This window comes from Phyllostomus hastatus, unplaced genomic scaffold, assembly GCF_019186645.2.
Source record: "Phyllostomus hastatus isolate PE091 unplaced genomic scaffold, TTU_PhHast_1.1 phas_contig_254, whole genome shotgun sequence".
NCBI classification, from domain to species: Eukaryota; Metazoa; Chordata; class Mammalia; order Chiroptera; family Phyllostomidae; genus Phyllostomus; species Phyllostomus hastatus.
The window spans coordinates 5,242,109-5,263,748 of NW_025333810.1; the positions used below are offsets into that span (position 1 = coordinate 5,242,109).

The window sequence follows — 21,640 nt, forward strand, 5'->3', positions numbered from 1 at the left end:
TGAATTTAAGGTGTGCAATGTGATGCTTTTGTACACATATATATTGCCAAATGAAGTTCTCTTCTTGATAAAGGGTTTTTGAATCCTCTACTCAGCTGTTATTTTTCCTTTCTCTGTGTCTCTGTAACACTTTGTACCTTATGGTTTTATTACTCTGAACCCTTCCCTGATACTTCCTCTGTTTTCCCACTGAATCTATAACTAATTTATATGTGTGAACCTGTTGAATTATATGGCATTAGTTTCCAGGTTTGTCACTCCTCATAGGTTGTGAGCTTCCTGAGACTAGGAACTGTAATCTTATGTGCCTTGGAATTGTTGGCACTGAGAAATCTGTGAAAACCTAGCAAAAAGATGTTCAATACATGTTGCTGAATGAATTTTGAATGAATTTTATCATTGTTACCTGTGAATTTGTCTATTTTTCATACACTGTAAGTTATCTGAAGGTAGTAATCAAGATTTTATTTATCTTTATCTCCTAACATTATCTTTCCCATGGTTACTCAATAAATACCTGTTTATTTATATTAATACTTTAAAACAAAGGAAAAAATTTCTGCTAATAATTATGCTCTCCTTAAATATTTTTAAATGTCAGTACTTTCAAATACAATTTTAAAATGAAAAAAAGTTAATTTAAAAGCAAATATGTTCATTTGTGTTTTTTTGGCTAGAATGTAACAATTGTTTTTATTAAAGATTTTATGTATATATTTTTAGAGAGGAAAGGGAGGGAGAAAGAGAGAGAGAGAGAGGAACATCAATGTGCAGTTGCTGGGGGCCGTGGCCTGCAACCCAGGCATGTGCCCTGACTAGGAATTGAACCTGCGACACTTTGGTTCGCAGCTTGTGCTCAATGTTCATTTGTTTATGGGCATGCACAGTTTCTACTCAGTGTTCTTTTACCTTAGGACATTATCATCCATAATGCCCATAATGCTATTCTAGGACATTATCATCCATAATGCTATTCTAATAGGCTGCCTAATTCAGTGCTGTTTTAGTTGCATTTAATTTCTTTTTAAGCTAAGAACAACCTTTTTAAGCTAGGAACAACCTTTTCAAATAAAGAAACCATAGGAGTTTTAAATGCTGTATCTGTAAGGTGGCCAATGTCAGCACCTATTAGCTGGTAATGAATGATGTTATCTTCACAGTTAAATTTTGGTGACTGTTCATTCCTGCCTGTTTGCTTGTGAAATGACACTTCTCTTTGTATTCATATCTGGTCAGATTTTTGGTTTCTAACTGTGGTTATCACTTGTGTACTCGGTGGCTTTTTGTCGCTTTGTTTCCGTCTTGCTGCAGGCAGCTTGATATTTTGTTCAAATAGAGTCACCATTTCTGACTTGTGCCAGTATTAAAGCTTATAAAAGGTAAGAAGTACCATAAGATAATTATTTTTGTACTTTTAACTGTCAAATGATTTTGTAGTCTTTATCCATGAACAACCATATTCTGATGAAGTAACTTGATCCACAAAGTGATTTTGATAGGTTTTATTAACCAAGGATTATAAGTTCAAACTCTTAAAAACAAAAGAAATAAGACAGTAAAAAGAAAATAAATTCAAGCTCTATTGAATTTCCTGCTTCTCATGAGACTATCTAGTGGCGGAAAAATGAAAGATTTCCTGTTCCTATTATATAGTTTTTGTTCACTTATATGCTGATTTTTCTAAATTAGCATGCCTTTGGTAGAATTGTTGTCAATATTAAAATAGAAGAAATAATTGAAGAAATATAATCTGTTTTATAAGACATTATTTGTGTTAAAGTAAATCAGCCTTACTTGAAAAAGTATTCAATACAAATGAAACTTTATTTATAAGATATAAAAATGATATTTCCATCTATGTAACTAGAGAATATAAAAGTTGCTTCTTGTTGAGCCAGAAGTTGAAAAACAGGAAGTATTTATAACAAATAATGCATAGATCCTTAATACTTACAAGAAATACCATGGGAACTGTATTATCCTGCCAAGGAAAGTAGTTACGTGTTTTACATTTTGCTATTTATTAACTTCCATGTTTGTTTTAGAAGAATATATTTGTAGCTCTATTTCATATAAAATGAACTTCTAATTTTCTAGAATACAGCAATTTTTGTTACTTTTAAAGTTTTTAATAATTATTTATGGTGAATTTGAAACTCAACATAACTCACTTGATCTGAAATACCAAACTGAATACCATTAAATAAGGTAGATTTAAATAAATCTAAATAGTCAATAGCTTATTAGGACTTTTACTATTTTCACTCTTTTAGTAATACTATTTAAAAATAGACATCTTCGCTAATAATATGTGTGTAGTTTTATATAATACTCTGTTTCTGCCTGACTTGTACTTACTATATATACAGTACACTGAATTATAGGAAGTTTTAACTTAAAATCTCATTTACAGATTTAAAAAAATGGGTTTGCTCTTGCAATTATCTATAATAAATTGAATGCCTGCTGTATTGTGGGCAGTAAGTGAAGCCCCAGTGACAGAAAGATAAAAACTCCACGATGTTCTGATTTCCATGGGCTCACAGTGTAATGAGAGAAACGTATCTGAACAAATAGTTTATATATGCTGTGAGAATTGTTGTAGTAATTACCAATATATACTTGATCCCTGAGATCTGGGTAAAGGGAACATCTAAGTCAGCCTGGGGTGGCTGTGTTCCAGGTTTGGGGGATGGTCAGAGAAAACTTCACAGAGAATACAACTTTAAAGTTTAGTTGTAGAGAATTCTCCAGGCAGACAAGGGAGGAAAAACTTTTGGGCTGAAGGAACAATATCTGCAAAGGTGTAGGGGTATTTAAGGAATCTTAAGGAATCCTGAGGCATTTAAGGAATCTTCAGTACTAAGTAGTGGCACTATTATTGAGGATTGAAGGCTTTGTGAGGCCAATTTTGACTAATCTGTATGTTAGATTTGTAAAGTTAATATCTAGTATTAAAAGTAATAATAAAATTAATACCTGGTATTGCTAAGTGTCCTAAAGATTCGTAAGTGCAAAGTGGGGTCCATCAAGGCATGAGAATGCATGCACAATGCTATGTAGCCTCACCCAGTAAATTCATTTACCAGATTTTTTTGTCTAGTATATGCAAGGCACTGTTTTAAGCACTGGAGATATGGTGAAGAATAGAACAGAGTAATTCCCTGCGCATTGGAATGTACTTTACAAATCAGTCTGATATATTCCACCCTTCCCACGTACTCCCCCCACTCCCCCACCTCAGCTTCCTGTCTTTTGTCTCTCTTGTAACTTTTGGTCTGCATCATGACTGGCTGTATAATTCCATTGCAGTTTCTTTTCCTGTTCTTCATGGTTAACATAGGCAGCTCTATCCTATTACTTCTAGAAGAATAGTGCTGATTTGTGATACCCTCTCCACATTATTATTCTTTCTCTGGGCTATAGTTTGAGGTCTGGCCAATACTTTTATTTTTAATTGAAATTTCTATTGATTTAATTGTAGATTAACATGCAGTGTATGAAAGAATAATCTCTTGTGCATATTGTCAAGTTTCCCTCAAAGGTAACATTTTGGAAAACTATAGTAGAGTATGACAACCAGTGTAATAACATTGATACAAACCCACTAATCTTACCATATTTCTTTACTTTTTATTGTATTCATTTATTGTGTATATATTAAGTTCTATGAAATTTTATTATATGTCTAGGTTAATGTGTCCACCACTACCATCAAGGTACTGAACACTTTGAACACTCCTCAATCCCTTGGATCCCTTTTTATAATCACACTGAGGCCCTAAACTATGACAACCTGTAATCTATCCTGTTTTCAAAATTTTGTCATTTCAAGAATATTATATAAGTGAAAGCATATGGTATGTAACTTTCTGGAATTGGCTTTTCTCCTTCAGTAGGATTCCTGGGGATTGACCCAAGTTGTTGCCTATACTTCTAGTTTTTTCGTTTTTAGTGTGATAGTATTCCGTGGTGTCTGTTCACCTGCTGAAGGATCTCAGGGCTAAATCCAGGTTTTGGCTATTGCAAAAAGCATTGCTATGAACATTTGTGTGCAGGTGTTTGCGTGAACATATGTTTTCATTTCTCTAGCATGAATATCCAGGAGTGCAATTGCTGTGTCTGTATGGTAGTTGAATGTTTAGTTTTATAAGAAACCAGAGTGGCTGTACCATTGTGTCTTCTGACCAGCAACAAATGAGTGATCCAGTATTTTCACACCCTCAACAGCATGTGGTTGTCATTATATTTTATTTTAACCATTCTAATAGGTTAAAATAGGTGTGTAGTGATACGTCATTGCAGTTTTAATTGCATTTCTCTTATGGCTAATGATGTTAAACATTTTTTCATGTGCTTATTTGCCATTTTTATGTCCTTTTCTGTGAGATATCTGTTCATATCTTTTGGTCACCTTCTAGTTAGATTGTTGTTGTTTGTCACTGTTGAATTTTGAGAGATCTTTTGTATTCTACATATATGTTCTGCAAATATTTTCTCCTAGTCTGTAGCTTGCTTCTTATCCTCTCCACTTGGGCTTTCACAGGGAAAAAGTTTTTACTTTTGACAAGGCCCAAATTTATCAATTTTTTTTATGGATTGTTTTTGTACCAAGTTTAAGAACTCTGCCTACCTTTTAGATCCTGAAGATTGCCTCCCATTTTTTTTCTAGAAGTTTTCCAGTTATGTTTGCATTTAAGTCCAAAGTTAATTTTTGTGTAAAGTGTTAGATCAATGTTCTCTTTGGGGCCAGGGACAAGGGATGATAGCTACCCAATTGTTCTAGTACCACCTGTTAAAAAGACTATTTTTCTTCCATTGAATTGGTTTTGGATCTTTATCAAAAAGCGGTTGAGCATATTTGTGTGGGTCTATTTCTGTTTTATTGATCTATTGTCTATCCTCTACCAATACCATGTTGTCTTTATTTTCTTATGTATATAGTATCTTATTTACCAGGATGGATACATTTCTTTGAATACTGTTTTTTCATCCCAACTCTCTCCTTTTCTGGAACTCAGATGATACAAATGTTGGATCTTTCCTTATTGTCCCACAGATCTGCAAGGCTTTGTTTCCCCGCCCCCCCCCCCACCCCCCCGCCTTTTTTTGCTCCCTGGTCTATTTGCTTTCTATTGTTTTGGATTGGTTGCATTGTTTTTGCTCTGTCCTTATATTCACCGATTGTATCCTCTGTCATCTCTACACTACTATTGAACCCATCTAGTGAATTTACAATTCCTGTTATAGAATTGTTTGATTCCATAATTTCTATCTGGTTATTTATATAGCTCCTATTTCTTTGCTTAGATTTTCTATTTCACATTTGTTTTAAGAGAATTTGTAATTGATTAATAAAGTATTTTTATAATGGCTGATTTAAGTCCTTTTCAGATGATTCCAACATCTGGTTCAAATTGGTGTTGGCATTAGTTGATTGTCTTTTCTCTTTCAAGTTTTGATTTTTTTCCCTGGTTCTTGGTGTAACAGGTGATTTTCAGTTGAATCTTAGATATTTTATTTATTATATGAGGAGGCTCTAGGGCCTATTTCAATCTTTTATTTTCATAGTCTGGGTTTAGTTTTCAGGTCTTGGCTTATTTTTGTGGGTTGTGCTTCCAAGGACAGTTTAATTTTTAGAGTCTTTTTGTTATTTTGGTTTGCTTTATTTATCTGGTACCACTAGGGCTTCCACTGTTTCCTGCTGAAGCTACTTGAGTGAATAGAAGATGTTTTTCTTAGTCTGAGCTACTGGATGTCTATTAGTAGGGAAGGGATGAGATAGAGTTTTGTTACTGTACCCCCTAGCTGCCCTGATGTCTCTGGGCAGGAGAGGAGAGTCTTGGGCCCATGGAGAACAAGGGCTATTTGGTCTGGTTCTCTTATTAAAGCTGAGTCCATCTTGCTATTTCTGCTTGCTGGCTCTGATGTCTCTGGGTAGGGAAGGAGATCCTTGGTTCTATGAGGACAAAGAGGCTTCATGACTTGACTGCTTGCAATAGCTGGGTCTCTCTAGCTGGTTCTTCCTGCCTGGCTCTTTCTTTTGGTGGAAAAGGGGATTCTCAGGAGTAGCAGGAGAGTGCTTCCCATGGTTGTTCATTCTGTGTGAGGCTCATAATCAATCTCCCTTGCTGGTGGTATCTGGCTCACCCAGTGTTGTCAGAGGGATGCCTGTCAGATCCTGGGAGGAGTTGTCCTATATGGGCTGCCTTTTGTTACTAGACTGGAGGTTGGGGAAAGTTGAGGGGTGACCTTCTGTTGGGGAAGGGGTACAAAACTGCTTTTGTGCTGTTCTTCCAGTCCTGGGGCCAAAGGAGTATGCCTTCTTCCTACCTTTCAGGGTTCTTTGGTTGTTTTTTGCACAATTTCCAGTGTTTATAGTTGTGTTTTGTGGAGTACAATTGAGAAAATGGTCTATGGCATCTTGCCTGGACCAGAAGCTGGTTTTTACTTCTTTTAGTTTTGTTGTCATGGGAGCATGGGGGTAGAGGGGTAGGGTGATATTGGCTGGGGCTGACTTTGGTTTTGTTGGGGATGCTGATATTTGTTCTCTTGTATGAGGTTGCATTAAACATCTGTACTCCTGGATTTAATTTCATACACTGATTACTCACAGAGCCCTGGAAAATGGCAAGCGTAGGCTGCCCTTCCTGCACTTTCTAAGGTTCTGTCCTGGTACAGAAGCTTGTCTCTTAGGTATTTTCTTGATTTTCCCTTGGTTGGCTTAGGCACTCTCTACCTGCTGTTTCCATACTGGTGTAATTAAAATGAAGTCTTAGGACTTTGTTGGCTGTTTTTACTTAGAATATCTTCTTGAAGTTGGGGTAATTTGGATACATTGCTATGCTGTATAGAGTACAGAATTTTCTGTTTTTTTTTTCCTTTGATACCACACTGTCAAACTTGTGGCATATAGTTGTACTCCTTTATTTGCTGATGATATGTTTACATTTTTGTTTTTTCTTAAAAATAACTTTTTGTTCTTTTCATTAGTTATTAGTGGGACCTTTTGAGGTATGTTTCACAAAAATATCAACTTTACCTTGTGCATCAAAATATATTTAGAAACAAAATATACTCAATACACATACATAAAAGCATGTATTACAGAAATTGGAAAATGACTTTTTTGCAATTTTCACATCTCCATCTGACATCAGAACTACTGTCCTCTCCCCATCATGGCATCTGTAACTCTGCCATATCTCTTATTTTGTTCACTTAATCTCTCTCCTTTGTTTGGCCTCTTTTCCTCTCATTTCTCAAATGACAGGTGCTCATGGGTATTGTCTTTGACTTTGCTTTTCTTTCAACATTCAGCCTGTTGGTTTCACTTATAACCTTAAGCAATTGATTCTCTCAAATTTGGATGCTTGGTCTTTTATGTTTTATTTCCTGCTGAAATGAATGCACTTTTTAAAAGTAGACCATAGTCTCGGTCTTCCATTTCTATTGATATTGTCATCAATTCTAATGAAAACTTTGAAATTGTCTTAGGATTGTCTGCTTCTCTTTTATTCCCTAAATTCATTCGCCAGGTCAGTGCTCTTTCATCTTAATTCTCACTGACATTGTCAATTATAGATTCTCATTTCTCAAGCTATATTGCTACAGTAACTTATTAATTTCTTATGTTCCATTTCTCTTTTTCTCTCTATAAGAAATTCTATATGTAGCTTCTAGATTAAAATCTATCTCTGTTTTTTTTTATTGAACAATCACATACATAGAGAAAAGAGTACAAGTCACAAGTGCTCATCTCAGTTTGATGAAATTTCATGAACTGAACATACTTGTGTAACTAGTCATTTTAATATAGTCATTTTAAAAATCACATTTATGACTTTGTGATTTTGCCTTCAAAATCAATTAATTAAAAGAGTTTGAGTCTTATTAATTTCCGTAACACTGAAATAGTGGAAGAAAAATTGTCCTGTCATTTACAGCTATTGCATATAGTTTGATTTTAGAGACATTTCTTTCTTTATTTCACTTTATATCCACTTTTTTGTCTTATAGTGCTCTTACTTCCTTAAAGACATTTCACTTTTGACTTTTTATAATTTAAATCATGGTTGTAAATTCAGCCCTAGCTCATATCTTGACATTTCCAGGGATATTTCTTTTCTAGGCTAGTCAAGCTTTAATTAATTTTTTCTTTTACTCTTCAAAAATTTATTAAATTTTTTTTTTCTCTTTTACTGATTCTAGAGAGAGGGAAAGGGAGGGAGAAAGAGAGAGACACAGAAACATTGATCAGTTGCCTCTTGCACATGCCCTGACTGGGAATCGAACCCACAACCCAGGCATGTGCACTGACCAGGAATTGAGCTTGCGGCCTTTCAGTTTGCAGGACAATGCCCAACCGATTGAACAACACTGGCCAGGGCTTCAAAAATCTTCCAGTTAATTAATTAACTAGTTAATTAATTTATTTTTTAAAAAAGACTTTTATTTGCAGAGAGAGAGGATGAGAGGGAGAAAAAGAAGGAGAGAAACATCAATGTGTGGTGGCCTCTTGCACGCCCCTGACTGGAGACCTGGCCCACAACCCAGGCATGTGCCCTGACTGGGAATCAAACTGGTGATGCTTTGGTTCGAAGGCCAGCACTCAGTCCACTGAGCCACACCAGCTAGGGCTAAGTAATTTATTTTATAAATAGGTAATATCAATACATTCACTTAGAACAAAATTCCAATGTACAAAAGGATATAAAATGAAAAGTCTCCTATTCTCCTGTGCCCCAGCCACTGTGGCTTCTTCTAAAAATACTTTTATGCACTTACAAGCAAAATGAAATTTTAATATTCTGTCTTCTTTTTACACAATACCAAATTCTGTATCTTACTTTTTTCAGTTAACAGTTCTTAATGGTAGTTCCAGATTAATACACAATATGATTCCTTTTTTATATTAGGGCTGAATGATATTTCATAGAATGAATATGTCATGATCAGGACTCCTACATATGGTTGTGAAGATTTGACATTGAACAAATTGACATAGACTATGATTTGAATAACACACACTAGAATTACTCAGTTATAATCAAATACAGTAGCCTCGATTGTAAGTTATTATACTTAGTTCCTTTCGCTGAATAGTTCTAGGTTTGCCTTTCTTCCTCCTTCCCTCCCTCCCTTCCCCCACCTTGTTCTCTCCTTTCTTCCTTCTTTCTTTCCTTTCTTCTCTCCTTTCCTTCCCTTTTCTTTCCCCTTCCTTCCCTCCTTCCTTCCTTCCTTCCTTCCCTCCCTCCCTCCTTCATTCCTTCCCTCCCTCCCTCCTTCCTTCCTTTCATCCTACCACCCTTCCTTCCTTCTTCTTTTTTTCTTTCTTTCCTTATTTCAAACACTACTGAAATGAATAGTGTTATAAATGTCATTTGACGTCTGGTGAAATTATCTGTAGGATACCATTCTCTTAATTTTTAAAGTATTTATAAGCTCTACCAATTTAACAATTAGACATAGTCTTAATTTATTATGAAGTTGTTTTGAATTTTTAAAAATTGTTGTACTTTATTTTTTTAAACATTTTTATTGTTGTTCAAGTACAGTTTTCTGCCTTCCCCCAAGCCCTCCGAACCCCCCACAGCCCTCCCTACCTCCCTCCCATTTCCATCCCCCCTTGTTATTGTCCATGTGTCCTTTATAATTGTTCCTGCAAACCCTTCACCCTTTTTCCATATAATCTCCTCCCCCTGCTCCCCTCTGGTCACTGTCAGCCTGTTCTCAATTTCAGTGTCTTTGGGTTATATTTTGCTTGCTTGTTCATTTTGTTGATTAGGTTCCTGTTAAAGGTGAGATCATATGATAAATTTGTTGTACTTTAAAGAGTGGCACCATATATTAAGTTATGTTGTACTCACCCCGACCTAGAATATTGCTGTATGTAATACAGTAAGCCTTTTGAATGGGCTGGAGTGATAGATACCTTCTAGATCTGTTTTCATTTTTATTCTTTTGAACTCCTTTTAAATGTCTGATAATGGGAAAAAATATTGTCACAACTAAGATCAGAGCTAGATGTATTTAGAAGCAGAAGCGATATTTATCCCAAGTGCTGAATAAAATGAAGTACAATTTCAGATGCAGTTTAAAAAAAGTTAACTCTCTCACCTTTCTTCTGCCTTAAATAATGTTTCATATTCATTCATTGAAAACATTGGATGATATAGAGAATGTATTCATTGAGATTCAGTTGAGCTGTAGGTAAGTAACAAAATTTTCATGGTAAATTTTGTGCATCATAAAAATACAGTTACATCAAAGTAAAATATTCAAAGGTACTACCTACAAAGTGAAAAAAACTGGGATTATCATACTCTAAGTGAATAAGTCAATTACTTTACATTGACTTATTTATGTTAGGGACCATTTAGTGTCCTGGCTGCTACTTCAGAAACTTCATAATGAAATGCAGTTTCCCACTACCTTTTCTTCCTTTTACTTATTCTCTAGATCACAAAACTGGACAGTTTTTAGTTGGAGAAAAATTACAATTTGTTCTCTATTTGTAAAACCCATGTTTTTACCATGTTTTCAGATGATATCACTGAGGTTAGAGAGATAAACTTCTTTTCATTTTTCAGTGTAGCTTAGAGAATCTTAGCTGAATTAACAAGAAATTGACTTCTGGTATGGATGAGCCATAGCTAAACACAGAAGGTGTGTTTCTTCATTTCTTTTAATTGGCCCTGAAAGATTCACTGCCTGAAATTCTGGGAGGCTGGAGAACAAAATAAATTCTATCATAGTTTTCAGAATTTATAGCAAACAAGCAGAATACTTGGGGAAGTTCCTGATAACTGACCTTTAGATGATCATGTTAAGCTGTAGTGATTAAAAAAAAACTTAGTGAAATATAACTTAGATGCTGAAGAATTTGTCCATTTACATTGTATAGTTTAATGCCTTTTAGCCAGTTCACAGAGTTATGCAACCATCATCAGATTCAATTTTAGAACATTTTCGTCACCCCCAAATGAAATCCAGTACTAATTTAGCAGTTATTCCTCATTTCTTTCCAAATTTGTGAGTCTTAAGCAACCTATAATTTACTTTCTGTCCCTATAAACTTTGGACATTTCATGTCACAGAGTATGTCAGCCTTTTGATTCTGACTTCTTTCACTTAGCATAATGTTTACAAGAGTTATCTATGTTATAGCTTCTATCAATACTTCATTTCTAAAGAACTCACCTCCACTCCAGGAAGACAAACAACCCAATTAAAAAATGGCCAAAAGACCTGAACAGACACTTCTCCAAGAAGGACATACAGAGGGCCCAGAGACATATGAAAGGATGCTCAGCATCACTAACTGTCAGAGAAATGCAAATTAAAACCACAGTGAGATACCATTTCTCACCAGTGAGAATGGCCATCATTAACAAATCAACAAGCAAGTGCTGTAGAGGTTGTGGAGAAAAGGGAACCCTAGTACACTGTTGGTGAGAATGCAGACTGGTGTAGCCACTGTGGCAAACAGTGTGGAATTTCATCAGAAAACTAAAAATGGGGCTGCCTTTTGACCAGGCAATTTCACTGCTGGGATTAGACCCTAAGAATTCTGAAACACCAATTCAAAAGAACCTATGCACCCAAATGTTCTTAGCAGTACAATTTACAATAGCCAAGTACTGGAAACAGCCTATGTGCCTATTAGTAAATGAATGGATCAAAAGACTGTAGTACATTTACACAATGGGATTTTATGCAACAGAAAGAAAGAAGGAGCTCCTACCCTTCATGACAGCATGGATGGAACTGGAGAGTATTATGCTAAGTGAAATAAGCCAGGTGGTAAAAGACAAATACCATATAATCTCAACTATAAGTGGAACCTACCAGTAATCAACAAAACAAACAAGCTAGCAAGATACAACCAGAGACGTTGAAATAAAGAGTAAACTGACAGTAACCAGAGAGGAAGGGAGAGTGGGGTATTAGGGGATAATAAGGGAAGGGCTATCAAGGAACAGGTATAAAGGACACATGGACAAAGCCAAAGAGGATAGGTTCAAGAGTGAGAGGCAAGAATGGGTGGGGTGGGGCAGGGCATGGTAGGATGAAAATGGAGACAACAGTACTTAAACAACAATAAAAAAAACTGCATTTCTTTTCATGGCCAAGTAATATTTCATTTGTATGGATATTATTATATTTTATTTATCTATTCATCAGTTGATAGACATTTAGATTATTTCTACTTTGTGGCTATTATGAATAATTCTACTTAAACATTATGTATAAGTTTTGTGTGGACATGTTTTTATTTCTTCTGAGTATATACTGAACAGTGGAATTTCTGGGTTTTATAATAATTCTAGGTTTAACTTTTGAGGAATGCCCATTTTACATTTCTATCATCCGTACATGAGGGTTCTAATTTCTTTAGTGTCTGATACTTAATATTGTCTTTTTTATTATAGACATCCTAGTGGTGTAAAGTGCTATCTCACAGTGATTTTGATTTGTATTCTTCTAATGGCTAATGATATCAAACATCTTTTCATGTGTGTGTTGGATATTTGTGAAATCTTTTTGGAGAAATCTCTATTCATATCTTTTGCCTATTTTATTTGGTATGTCTTTTTGTTATCGAGATGTAAGAATTCTTTACATATTCCAGATAGATGTCCCTTGTTAGATGTGATTTGCAAATATTTTCTACCTTTCTGTGGGTTTTCTTTATACTTTTTTGATGGTGGTGGCTTTTGAAGTACAGAAATTTTTAATTTTGATGAAGTCCAATTAATGTATTTTTGTTTTCTTACTTATGCTTTTGGTGTTGTATCTAAGAAGCCATTACCTGAGCCAAGTCCATGAAGATTTACTTTGTTATTTTTCTAAAATTTTGCAGGTTTATCTTTGATATTTAGATCTATAATGTTAATTTTTTGTATAAGTTCCAAGGAAGGTGTTGTGCCTCATTCTCTTGCATGTGGAAATCCAGTTGTCCCAGCAGCATCATAAGTTGAAAATACTTTTTCCCCTTTGAATAGACTTTGCACCTTTATAGAAATAATTTAACCATAAACATAGGATTTATATCTGGGCCCTCTATTCTATGTCATTATGTGTGTGCCTGTCCATATTTCAGTACCACATTGTCTTGAATGCTATAGCTTTTCAGTAAATTTTGAAATCAGGAAGTGTGATTCACAGAGTGTGCAACCATCAACTTTGTTCTTCTTTTTCGAGATTTTTTTTTTGTTGTTATTCTGGTTCCCTTGAATTTCTAGGTAAATTTTTGGATTAGTTTATCTATTTCTGCAAAAAAAAAAAAAACTAGCTTAGTTGTTAATATGTATTGAGTTAAATCTGTAGATCAAATTGGAGAGTATTGCTTTCTTAACCATGTTAAATTTTTAAATCCATGAATATGAATCTTTCCATTAATTTAGGTCTCCTTTAATTTATTTCAACAATGCTTTGTCATTTTAAGCATACAAGTTTTGCATTTATTTTGTAAAATTTATTCCTAAATATTTTTGATGTGGTTGTAAATAAAATTCTTTTCTTTAAATTTTGTTTTTAGATTGATCATTGCTAGTATATAGAAATATTATACAATTGATCTTTGTGTATTGATCTCATACCTTGTAATCTTACTGATTTATTTATTCTAATAGAAGTTCTAATACTTTTTATTGTATTCCCTAGGATTTTCTGTCTACAATGTCATGTTACCTGCAAATACAGTTTTTTTCTTCTTTCCAATTTTAATGGAAATTATTTCATTTATTTCATTATACTGGCTGGGATCTCCAGTACAGTATTGAATAAAAGTAGAGAGTAGTGGCATCCTCATCTTTTTCCTGATCTTTGGTATGAAGCATTCTGTTGTAATGATTTTATTTTTTTTATCTTAAAATGAGCCATAACTTTGTTATGAGGATTAATTTGCTTTTGATTTCAGAACTTTTTCTTCTGTTTACACATGCAGATATGTGCTGATTAGAAGGCTTACTTGTGCAGTGTGGAGAATAAGACAGTGCCTTACAAAAATGGGGTTTGGGAGTGACCTGAAGAATTCACATGAAGCTGTGTTAAAATTGCAAGACTGGGAATTACGGTTACTGGAAACAGTGAAGAAATTTATGGCCCTGAGGATAAAAAGTGATAAAGAATATGCATCTACTTTACAGAACCTTTGTAATCAAGTTGATAAGGAAAGTACTATCCAAGTGAATTATGTCAGCAATGTATCCAAGGTAAGAGGACTAATTTCATCATTTTTACATACAACATCATAATTGTGTTAAGGCAAATAGTTCATATGAGATATGTTATAAACCCCAGAACACATTATGGCTATTATTAGTGTTGCTCTAAGTAGTTGATTATCTTTTGAATATTTTAAATAATAAGAACGTACATCTTTATATTTACCCATTGTGTTACAATTTACAGTACTCATTTCTTTGTGTGTATCTAAGTTTCCATCTGGTATTATTTTTCTTCTGTTTGAAGGACTTTAACATTTTTTATAGTAGAAGTCTATTGATAATTCACTTTTTCAGGTTTTGTAAATGTGAGAATGTCTATGTTGTCTTTGTTTTTGAAAAATATTTTTACTTTTTAAGGAATTCTAGTTTATATCTTTTTCTTTTCAGTACTTCCAAGATGTTCCTATATTATTTTCTTGCATTGTTTCTGATGAAATATTTCTGCCTAATGTTCCCCCTGACCCACCAGCTGTGCTTAAAATTTTCTTTATCATTAATGTTAAGCAATTTGTTATGCACCTTTGTGTAGTTTTCATCATGTTTCCTCTGCTAGGGGTTCCTTAACCTTCCTATATCTGTGGGTTTACAGTTTTCATCAACTTTGGAAAGATATCAGCCATTATTAATTTTTTTTTTTTTTTAGTCCTCCCTTTTTCTCTTCTACCCTTTAGCGAACCTGATTACATACATATATGGCCATTTGAAGTTATCCCACAGTTTACTGATAATCTACTTATTTTTCTGTCTTTTAGTGTTTTATTGTAGTTAGTTTCTCTTGTTATGCCTTCCATTTCTCTAATCTTATTTTCATGCAATGTCAAATCTGTAGTTAATGACATGTCATGTATTTTTCATCTCAGACATCTTTCATTTCTGGTGCCCTTTAATAACCCTGTCAATGAGATGAACTCTGTCACCCTGACTGCTCCTCCGCCAGCAATGTCACTTTCTCCCTCCTTCCTCTTCCTCTGGCAACCTCCCTTTGTGTATCATCAATATTTAAATGTAAATATGCCTGTGAGTGCCACTAAAAATAAATCTACTTATACCTGCCAAAACCCAGGTCTTTCTTTTATCCCACACCTGTACTTTAGGGTAAAGGGATTGGAGAGAAGGAAACAGAAACAGAGTAGTTGAGCCACTTCCATGTTGAAAATGAGAAAGTCTTAAATAAATGAATTATCTGTAATAGTTCAGTTTGAATCTTTTTATAACTTTCATGTCTCTGCTTAATATGTTTATTCTTTAGATTCTTGAACATGTGGAATATAGTCATAGAAACTTCTTCCTTGTTCCTGTCTTCTATCATCTGTGTTATTTTTTGGTCAGTTTGATTGACTGATTTTTCTCCTCATTTTGGATTGTAGTTTTCTCTATGGTAATCTTTGATTTGATGCCAGTTATTGTGAATTTTACCTTTTTAGGTACTGAATCGTTTTATATTCTTAAAAAATGTTCTTGAGCTCTGTTTTAGGATATGGTTAAGTTACTTGGAGACAGCTGGATCTGTTTGGCTCTTGCCTTTACATTTGTTAGGTAGCACTAGAGTTATGTGTAATCTAGGGTGAATTTATCTCCTCTAATGAGTTCAGATCATTCTCAGTGCTAATAGGATCTTCTCCAAATTATGAAATTTTACACTCTGGCTGTTGGATCCTGGCATGATTCTGTGGCTCTGTGTGAGCTCCAGAGAGTGTTCCCTGTAATCACCATGGGCAAGTTATTTCCTTGGCATAGTTTCCTCACACCCTTGAGTTGATCAGTACTTAGCTAAATAATCAAGGGGGAGACTTTTGCAGTTCTCCTGAGGGTTTTTTTTGTTTGTGCAGCTCTCTCCTCTCTAGTACTCTGTCCTTATCTCTTCTCCAGTACTCTGACTGCTCTGGTTTCTCAGTACTCTGAATGTAGTCTGTTTAACACATAAGTTAGTAAGTTCTTCTTGGCTCTTTCTCCCTGGGCTGTAAGCCTGAAAACTTTCTCTATTCAGCATCCTGGGGTAATCTTAGAGCTCAGTTAGTTCATTTATAGTCTCTCAGGGTTCACTGTTCTTCATTGCCTGGTGTCCAGTGGCTTGAATACTGTGTGTTAAATATACTTTGTTCAGTTTTTAGTTGTTTTAGGCAGGAGGATAAAGCTGTTCCTGTTTATCTTGACCAGAGACAGAAGTCTTGCAACTAGTGATTTTTATGTCTTTATTTAACAAAATTAAAATGCACAGTAGTTTTAAGAATATAACAAAGATTGCCTTGTGCCTTCTATTCATTTGTTAGCATTTTGACATATTTGCTGTGTGGCTCCCTTTTACAATATAATTATGTGTGTGTATATGTGTGTGTGTATAGATTTGAATGCTTTGCAAGTTGGTTGAAGCATTATGTCCCTTTATTCTAAAATGTTGAAGTGTGTATTTTCTAAGAAAATACCCATAATACAATATGAGCTTTTGTCAATTGTCCCAATAATGTCCCCTTTTGGCATTTTTAAAAATCCTGATTCAAGATCTAATCTAGAATCATTCATTTCATTTAGTTATATCTCTTCAGTTCCTTTAATTTGGAAGATGAGTGTGAGAAATCACACTCTGTGCTTTGGTAATTTTTCTTTTTCACTTAAAGTCATTCTGAACTATGTTCATCACTCTTTAATCCTGAGGGTATGGTTTTTTATGTGGTTTTATTTCCCCTTTCTGTTGTTTGTGTTGCTTTTGGAAGAAATATTGGGAGACAGAGGCCTAGGTAGCCATGTTGCTTTCAGTTACCTGGACTGTTTCCCATTTATTTGAATATTTCTTTACTTCTTTATTCCTTACAAAATAAGATATTCCAGGCTCATCTTGAATATTCTCTTTTCCAGTCCTGGAATAAACCTTTTTCTCTAGGAATCCTAGTTTCTTTTGGTAGGGAGAATATTTAGATACTTAAACAATTTACTATGTGTGGGATTTTATATCTTACAATATTGTGCAAATACATGTAATGCTACAATGAATAACTGTCACAGATGTATTTTTGTATTATTAGTATCTTCAGGGTATATTTTTGGAAATGGGGTTTCTAGGTCAAAGTATAAAAGTGTATACGCAGTTTTCTTAAACATTGCCAATATAAATATAAATTTTAAAAATAGATCTCATACCATTTTGTGTACCCACTAGAAATATATGAGAGTACCAGTTTCTGCTTAATCTTGGCCTAAGAGTGTCTTGTCAAACTTGTGAATTTTTGTTAAACCGTTAGGTAAAATGGTATCTAGAGTAGATTTACTTTATATTTTTCTAATTATGAGTGAAATTAAATATGTTTTAATATGTTTAATGGCCATTTTATTTAGAGAACTAGTTTTATTCTGTGCTAAATGTGAATTTTACTTTGTGTTTTCTTATTCATCTAAAATTACAGCTGTCAGAAATTAAAGAAATCCAAATTGGAAAGGAAGAAGTAAAATTGTCTGTTTGCAAATGATATGCTTATATAGAAAACCCTAAAGACTTTATCAAAAAACCTTTAGAATAAATGAATTCAATAAAGTAGCAGGATGCAAAATTAACATATAAAAGTCAGTGTGTTTCTATACGCTAACAACAAACCATCTGAAAAAAAAATCAAGACAACAATTCTATTTATAATAGCACCAAAAAAAAATAAAGTACTTAGGAATAAATTTAACCATGGAGGGAAATATCTGTATACTGAAGATAACAAGACATTGATGAAAGAAATTGAAGAAGACAAAAGTAAGTGTAAAAACATTCCATGTTTGTGGATCAAAAGAATTAATATTTAAAAAATGCCCATACTACCTAAAGCCATCTATAGATTCATTTCAATCTCTATCCAAATTCCAATTGCATTATTCACAGAAATAGAAAAAAATTCTGTTATTCATGGGGAACAAAAAAGACCTAGAATAGCTAGTAATCCTGAGGAGGAAAAACAAAGCCAGAGGCATCACAGTTCCTGATTTTAAATTGTATTATAAAGCAATAATAATTGAAGCAGTATGATACTGGCATAAAAACATAAATCAATGGAATGGAATTGAGAGCCCAGAAATGTATCCATGCATATATGGTCAACTGAAATTTGACAAGGCATCCAAGAATAGTTTCTTGAATAAATGGTGTTGGGAAAATGATATTCACATGTTAAATAATGAAATCAGACCCTATCTTAAACCACTCACAAAAATCAACTTGAAATGGATTAAAAATTTAAATCTTATCCCTGAAACTGTAAAACTAATAGAAGGAAAGTTAGGCAAAAAACTCCTTTACATTAGTCTTAGCAATGATTTTTGGTATATGACACAAAAAACACAAGCAACGAGAGCAAAAATAAGCACAAAGGCAAAAATGAAAACTTGTGCACAGCCAAAGAAACAGCAAAGTGAAAAGGCAACTTATGGAGTGGGAGAAAATATTTTCAGACCATCTGTTTGATAAGTGGTTAATATCCATACAATTCAATATCAAAAGACCAAATAATCCATTTAAAAATTGGGCAGAGGATCTGAATAGACCTTTTTCCAAAGAAGATGTATAAATGGCCAACAGATGCATGAAAAGATGCTGAAAATCACTCATCATCAAGAAAATGCAAGTCAAAACCACAGTGAGTTACCACTTCATAATGTTAGAATGGCTATTATGAAAAAGACAAGAGACAGTAAGTGTTGTCAAGGCTGTGAGAAAAGGGAACCCTTGTATACTGTTGGTGGGAATGTAAATTGCTACAGCTGCTTTGGGAAACAGTATGGAGGTTCCTAAAAATATTAAAAATAGAGCTACTTATGTGATCCAGCAGTTCCACTTCTGTGTATATATATCTGAAGGAAATAAAGTCATATCTTAAAGAAATATCTCTATTTCCATGTTCATTGCAGCATTATTTATAACAGCCAAAAAATTGGAAACAAGCTAAGTGTCCATAAATGGATGGATGGATAAAGAAAATATTTCACTTACACACATAGATAAAAGGTCTGTCCAGAAAGTGTCCAGCCATGTAATATAAAACATAGAGACATTTATTGAAGAAGATACAAGATACAAAAAAAAATTGTATATAGGACACTGATGCCTCAGTCTCCTTCAAAGTTTTGACCTTCTTGAGGAAATCTGGTTCATTGCTAGCAGTTTGAATCAAGTCATTAGCAATTGCAACATGGTATTTCTTCTGCTCTGGTAGCAGAAGCCATGGAACAAATTTTGCTGTGACTCATTTCATGCCAAGATCCTGTGTCAAAATCTCAGACATGGCAGTTTTTGGAATCCCCATATCAGCTTCTAGTTCTCACACTGTCAGTCATCAATCTTCATTGATTGCAACCTGTACACATTGAGCATTCTCAGGTGTTCTGCTTGTTGCAGGCCTTCCAGACTGTGGATCACTTTCAACAGATTTTTTACCATCTTTGAAGCATTTGTGCTACACTTTTATTTGTGTTGCACTCATTGCTTCATCCCCGGAAGTCTTCCAAATGATCCAAATAATTTCTGTGGAAGAATGTTAAGCTTAATGTAAAATTTTATGTAGATTCACTGCTCTACATGCTCAGTCATTGGCTACACAGTACACATGCTCACTGAATGGTGTCTACCATCCTCACTGACTAGTATAGTGAAGTCATCATTGTTCACACATGTGCATATCAGTCCACTCCTTGGCTGCCAGGTTACATCGATGTCGTACAAACCATCCTTGTAGTCCTTGTTATATTAACAACGGCTGGACTTCTTCTAGACAGAGCTAGTCGTATATAGAATGAAGTATTTTTCATCCTTAAAAATGTTAACATCTTGCCATTTGTAACAACATGAATAGACATTGAGGGCATTATGCCAAGTGAAGTAAGTCAGAAAGGGAAAAACAAATACTGTATATTTCCACTTGTACATGGAACCTAAAAAAGCCAAACACAGAAATAGAGAATAGAATAGTTGTTACAAGAAGCTGGGTTTGGGAGAAGTGGGGAAATGTTCAAAAAGTATAGATACACAGCTATGAGGTGAATAAGTTCTGGGGCTTTAATTCACAGGATGATGACTATAATTAACAATAGTACTGTATTATATACTTAAAGTAGTTAAGAGAGTAGATCTTAAATGTTATCACCACAAGGGGGACAAAGTAATTATGTGAGGTGATGGAGGTGTTAAACTAAACCTTATTGTGGTAAACACTTCACAATATATACTATATCAGATCATTATGTTGTATGCCTTAAACTTATCAATATGTTATATATTGTGACTAATAGTGCAATAAAGCTAAAAAGAAAGTAAAAATAAAAATACCAGGTGAATGCCAAAAACTACCCAGCTGAACCAAGTTTCTTAGCAGTACATCAAACACAGACATTGCTTACTGGTTATTTCTGTTTATTCTTAGTATTATGAGCCACACTCATCAACATGATATATTGCAACTCCCTGTCCAAATACAAGTAGCTCTTTCTCCCACTTTACAATAACCCACAAAATCCAATTCTGCTGACACCGACTTTAATAAGTAAACATCACTTTTTTTTTTAAGGTAAAGTGCCATGTTTATTGTGGTACTCATGTATTTCCTTACCATTTAATGTATGTAAATCTGTGCAAAGTTTTTATTAGGTTGCTGTCTTTAAAATGTATCCCTGATGAATTTGAGTGTTCTACCTGTACCACCATTTTCTCATAGGCTCTGTTATTTTTATTGTGTGATTTTGCACAACCCAGAGATGATTAGGGATGCAAATGTTTCACTACAACAGAACTTGTATGTTAAAATTACTTGGGAGACTTTAAAATACTGATGCCTGGACCTCTTTCAAAATGTATTAAATTAAAATCCCTGGTTGTGGATTTCAAGAAATGGTATTTTTAAAAGTTCCCTGTTGATTTTTACTGCAGGTAGAGTTGTGAATCACTTCCTTAGGTAAACTAGAAAATGTGGAAAGACAGGCTCTTCTGAATGGGGAGTACCCCAGGTTTCCTTTGCTCTTGTAATTCAGTCTTTGAAAATCGCAGTTTTAGGGAAATTTAATAATGGCTTGTCTTCTGGATTTCCATATCTGATAAGATTTCAGGTATTTCAAACCATTCTTCTTATGTAATAAGCAAACTCTGAATAAGATTTTTTTGTTTCAGAGAACCATTTATTTTGAGTTATTGTGTGGTACAGAAACTATGCTTTCTTCATGGAATTTTTATGTTGTATTTTAAAAATATTTAAGAAAAAAAAGCAAGTGGTTGGAAGATATAGTCTGCAGATGAAAGCTATTTGTGACAACTGTTATTTAGATATTTTTCAAGCTTGAGTCATCTTGTTGATTATTTTCAGTGCTTTACTGTAATTATAGCTCCAGTAGTAGTTTGTTCTTTGATTCAGTGTCCCAGAATAAATACTTTTTGGTATGATGAACTC

At 34.2% G+C, this 21,640-nt stretch overlaps 1 protein-coding gene across 4 annotated transcripts in view; it reads left to right on the forward strand.

The window, feature by feature from the left end:
• FER (FER tyrosine kinase) overlaps nt 1–21,640 on the forward strand; it is a 399,749-nt gene that overhangs the window by 35,444 nt on the left and 342,665 nt on the right. For 3 of the 4 annotated variants that reach the window (XM_045837886.1, XM_045837888.1, XM_045837887.1), the window contains one exon: nt 13,952–14,219. In XM_045837886.1, the coding sequence (XP_045693842.1) occupies nt 14,013–14,219 (207 nt within the window). In that variant the 5' untranslated portion in view covers nt 13,952–14,012. Of the gene's footprint in view, nt 1–13,706; nt 13,834–13,951; nt 14,220–21,640 lie in introns of those variants that run through there. The other variant, XM_045837889.1, reaches the window with a different exon arrangement.